The sequence below is a fragment of the Hipposideros armiger genome, unplaced genomic scaffold, assembly GCF_001890085.2.
Source record: "Hipposideros armiger isolate ML-2016 unplaced genomic scaffold, ASM189008v1 scaffold_239, whole genome shotgun sequence".
In the NCBI taxonomy this organism is placed as follows: domain Eukaryota; kingdom Metazoa; phylum Chordata; class Mammalia; order Chiroptera; family Hipposideridae; genus Hipposideros; species Hipposideros armiger.
Window position 1 is genome coordinate 2,650,040 of NW_017731589.1, and position 4,647 is coordinate 2,654,686.

Sequence of the window (4,647 nt, forward strand, 5' to 3'; positions counted from 1 at the left end):
GGGGGGTTGGGGCTTCCACCTATGAATTTGGGAGGGACACAGGCACTCAGCCCATAACAGCTGGTATTGAACCCGTTTTCTGTAGCTCCTTGATCAGTGTGGCGATATCCACGGCGGTCCCAGAATGGAGGAGCTGGAGTCCTCAGAGGCCACAGCCATTTGCCCGTCTCCCCTTCTGAGATCTAGGTGTCTACACGTGACGTGGATTTGCCTTGTGACGGAATTTTTCACTCCTGTTTCAGCGTGTTATTCAGTAAAATCCTGGGGAAGGGCCCAGGGTGATGGCTGGGAATGCGGTTAAGCCAAGTGTAGTGATGATGACAAGTTTCAGCCTCTGCTTGTTTGGTTTCTTTCCCGCTCCCGGGTACTTGAGCGAGTGGAGTGGTGCTTGCCTGGCCGTGACAGGCGAGGGGGGTTGGGAGGAGTGAGAGGGAAGCGGGCTGCTTGGGGCAGAGACGCAATCGGTCCACGGATCTCTTGTCCTAACGTCCCACGCAGGTCGACCCGCCCTCCGCCCTCCGCAAGTTTGCTCCTTGGCGCTGAGCTCCTGGGTTCGCGGAGTCCCGCCTGCGGCTCTCCTGGGCCAGAGCTCGCAGGGCTCAGGCGCCGTCCAGGCAGCAGCTGGCGTACTCACGCCTCTGTCCTTTTGTGTTTCCCAGGCTGGATGTGAGAACCCCAGTATTTCCCTGCACGTCATCGGCTTAAATGGACCCACCCATGACCTGGAGATGATGCCGCCGGATGACCCCCGAATGAGGTTTGCTTCCTTCCCTGAGTTATGTAAAAACGTAATAATAATTAGACGCCTGTTCATGTACCTGGTCCCTTCAGGCTCAGATGTATTATACTGGTAGTTTAAACATTCCAAGAAAAAGGCACGTTATCTGAAGTTTTCCTTACTGCTTTTGGGAGTCGGTTGTCTGGGGAAAGAACACCAGTCATGCTGGCATTACTATTTCTTACCTATGTCAGGAGCACATCCTGGCCAGCTGGGCCCTCCCCCCACCCCCCAGAAGGGGGCCATCGGGTCAACCGTGTGTCTCCAGCTGGGGGCGCACTGCCCAGCACCCATTCGATGAACTGATGCCATCTTTCCAAGAAAACCCCTTATCATCAGCCTTTCTGTCCATGACGTCCGTTTTGAGAGCATTCTTTTAGAGCCTTGCAGCACTCCGCTGGCTGCAGGAACTGAATAGTGAGTCCTGCTCCATGAGCCAGATCTCCCAGATGGAAGGTAATAAGCGTGTAGTTGGTGGAACGTACTGACCCAGGTAACTGGCCTGTTATTATTAACATCTGGTTGAGGTGGATTTTCCTTTTAAATCCAAATAACTGAGCAGGATCTATCAAAGTAAAGGGGTCTGAATATCAGTTTCATTTTGTCCCAAAGTTCAAGCAGCCAAGGACGGATTAACTTCCAGAGCCCACTTAAGCCATCGTTAAACCTCTCTGTGGAGAACACCGATGGGAGATGCAGAAGAAAAAAAGGGGAGGGAGCTGGATTGGTCACAGGGTCCGCTCATTTATAGATCCCTGTAAGCTTATCAGTGGGCCCACGTTAGCCAAAAATGACTCCTTCTGAGACTCAGCAAATTCCCCACACGAATTTGGACAGAACTCGCGCCTGGCTCCTTACTGTCCAATTACAGAAACCCCACATTATTTGTAGCTTCCGGCAGCTTCCGGAAAGGCAGGGGCCATGGCCAGCCACTCTGGCTCCTCCAGGGCCCAGCTCAGCTGGATGTGGGCCCACAGGCCTGCTGAGACTGGCGTGGTCTTCTCCTGCCGTGGCTTTCGTGGTCAGACCCTCTGCCACATCCCATAAGCCTGAGGCCTCTGTGGAATTCTCTGGAGGGTTTTCAACCCTTCCTTCTTCAGCGAAGTATGCTGTAAGGTCCTCAGGGGGACAGACCAGTGCTCTCTAAAGGGCTCCCCACTGCCTCTCCCTTTGGCCCTGGACTGATGTAACCCCTCTTGCAGCCGGGCCCCCCGGGGCCTGACGCTCTTACGGCCCCGCCTTGGGGAGCAGGCCCCTTCACGTGCGCTGGTCGGGGGAGTCACATTCATTTGCCTGGCAATATATTTGCTGGGATAGAGGAAACGTTCAGATGACTGCTCTGCCTTCTCTCCTGACGACGCACAGATTCCGTTGTTTTCCCTCGGCCCCCATCCCTGCCAAGCCTCCCGGGGCCTGGTCCAGCAAACTCGCTGAATTAATGTGGAAAGTCACCTGGAAAATTTCAGCCATCTGTCTGAGTTAATTGAAAATCTCGTTTAGTCAATTTGGTTGATGCTGTTTCCGCAGGCTTGATTAGCTTCAAGGACAATGAAAAATTAGCCTCCATCAGAGCTGGGAGCGCGGGCGCTGGCTTCAGGGTCCTGCTCGCCCTCATTTGCTAAGCTAGACGCAGAAACGCTTCTCCACAACACTGTAGGAACCTGTGACACATAAAGGTCACACTTTGTCATGCTCCTTCTCTGTCAGAGACATCTCACAGGGGGGCACAGACAGGTCAGAAGCTGTGCGCTGTGAGTGGGCATGTATTGCGCATTTATTGTTTGCCAGCCATTAGACCGAGAACGTAGTGGCGAACGAAGCGTGGGGGTTGCGAGGCAGAGGGGGTTGGACCTTGAGCAGATCGTTACAAGCACGTGTGTCATCGCAGGCGGGAGCGGGGCCATGAAGAAGCGGAGGCGTGGGGGCTGGGCTGGGCTGGAGGCCACAGGCCTTGCCCTAGAGAGGTATCAGCATTTGGGGCCGATGGTTCTTGCTGTGAGGGCATCCTATGCATCGTACAGTGGTTAGCGGGGCCCTTGGCCTCCACCCATTGGGGCCAGTAGCGCCCACCCTCCCCAGCCCCCGAGCTGTGACAATCACAGGTGTCTCCAGTCATTGCCCGGGGCCCCAGCTTGAGGACCACTGGTTGGGAGCCAAGGCCCTCAAGCCAGCCGCCTGCGTTCAAATCCTCGTTCTGGTCGTGCTGCTGCTTCCGTTTCCTCGTGGACAAAAAGGAGGTGAATATTAATAAACAAGGGTTTGCTTGCGTGGGCGGTTGTGGACATGAAATGCGATCGTGCAGGCCCGTCTCACGGCTGGCTGGGCACACCACCCGGGCCCTGACGTCTTTCTCCCCGCTTGGAACGCAGCCCTGCCCTGTCCTCAGAACTCCTGGTTCACACTCCGCACCGCCCACCCACCCGCTCCACGTCAGCTTCTCAGGGAAAGCAAACGAACGTGCACCCAAGGTTTTATTTCACTCATTAATAAGAGAACCAGTGGGGCATTAGAACCGATCCGAAGGTATATGTGGACAGTTTGACAAATGTAAGGATGAGTTTGCTGGGTGACGGATCCAACAGGGCCCTCAACGTGGGGACCTTTCAGGATATCGGATCCACCAGACAAAAGGCACAAGTGACAGCCACCCCAGCCGAGGGACCCGCCAGTGGAAAGCCAAGCCCAGCAGTGCCCTGGGAGAACATGTTTGCCTCTTTGCAGGTTTCAGATAAATCTTCTGACAGTCTCTAAATGGAACCCAAACCGAACACCCCACAGTCACCTCTAAGCCAGGTCAGAGCGCGCGCTCCCTCTGCTCAAAATCTCCCCATGTTTCCCATTTCTCTCGGAGTAGAAGGCATGGCCTAGAGCCCCAGATGCCTGCGAAGGCCACTCTGAACCGTTGTCCCCCTGCCCCCCCAACTCTGCCGGACCTGCCCTTTTAGGGGCTTTGCTCAGGCCCCCCTCTGCCTGGAAAGCTTCTCCCACACAACCCAGGAGCAGACTCCCATGGGGCCCTTGGAAGCCATGTTGCCTGTGCTGATGTGTGTGGTTGTCGTCCTCCAATACCCGCTCAGGTGTGGTCCCCACCACCCCACGCGATCTGACGGCCCGGCCGCAGGTTGCTGCAGGATGACGGTGCCCGAGGGACACCTGCCACTGGCCTCTCATTGTGTTTTTGATCAGGGATGGAACCAGGACTTTACCACCAGCCCCCTGACCCCCTTCTCATGTCATTGTTCATGGCTGTCACCCGCTCTGGGTTTCACGTTGTGCTTAAACCCTCAGGCGGCACCAGGCTAAACTGGAAGGTTTAATTGCAGTAAATCTCTCCTTCCTGGTTCCTTTCATCAGGGGTGTGGCCTGGGCTTGGGGGGCGTTTTTGGAGCTCCTCAGGCGATTCCGAAGTGGGGCCAAAGCAGAACCTTTGTCCCCTTGCCCCTCACCATTCTTGGTGGCAGCAGTTTTTACCTGGAGTGGAAGAACTTTCTCATTGTCAAATCCCCCGCCTCCCCGACTTCCGTCCTTGAATCTGCCATTTCTACTAACACAGTTCTAATCAAGTCTTTTGTCTTTATAGTAATGACCCTAGACCCTAGGAAGATATTTGTTTTATCTGAACTTGACTTTAAAGCATCCTTCACAGCGTTCTGGGTGTGAATTACAAATGCATGAACGCTCTCTGTTGCCCTCAGAGCTGGCCCTGTCTAGTGCTGCTCCCTGGGCCAGCGTAATGACCTTGGTCCCTGACTATTCCAACAAGTTCATCCTGAGGAGCTGGTCAAGGGGATCAGCCCACCCAGACGGCTTCTGTGTGTATAGTGTCAGAGCGCGTGTGGCCTGTTATCCACCGGGGCGAGACGCCACCC

General features: G+C 55.2%; 1 protein-coding gene across 4 annotated transcripts in view; it reads left to right on the top strand.

Annotated features, from left to right (window-relative positions):
• Nucleotides 1–862, top strand: part of LOC109389672 (dipeptidyl aminopeptidase-like protein 6) — a 624,125-nt gene extending 623,263 nt beyond the window's left edge. For all 4 annotated transcript variants that reach the window (XM_019655448.1, XM_019655450.1, XM_019655447.1 and 1 more), the window contains exon 10: nt 660–862. In XM_019655448.1, coding sequence (XP_019510993.1) covers nt 660–854 — 195 coding nt within the window. In that variant the 3' untranslated portion in view covers nt 855–862. The remainder of the gene's footprint in view (nt 1–659) is intronic.
• The last annotated feature ends 3,785 nt before the right edge of the window (nt 863–4,647 follow it).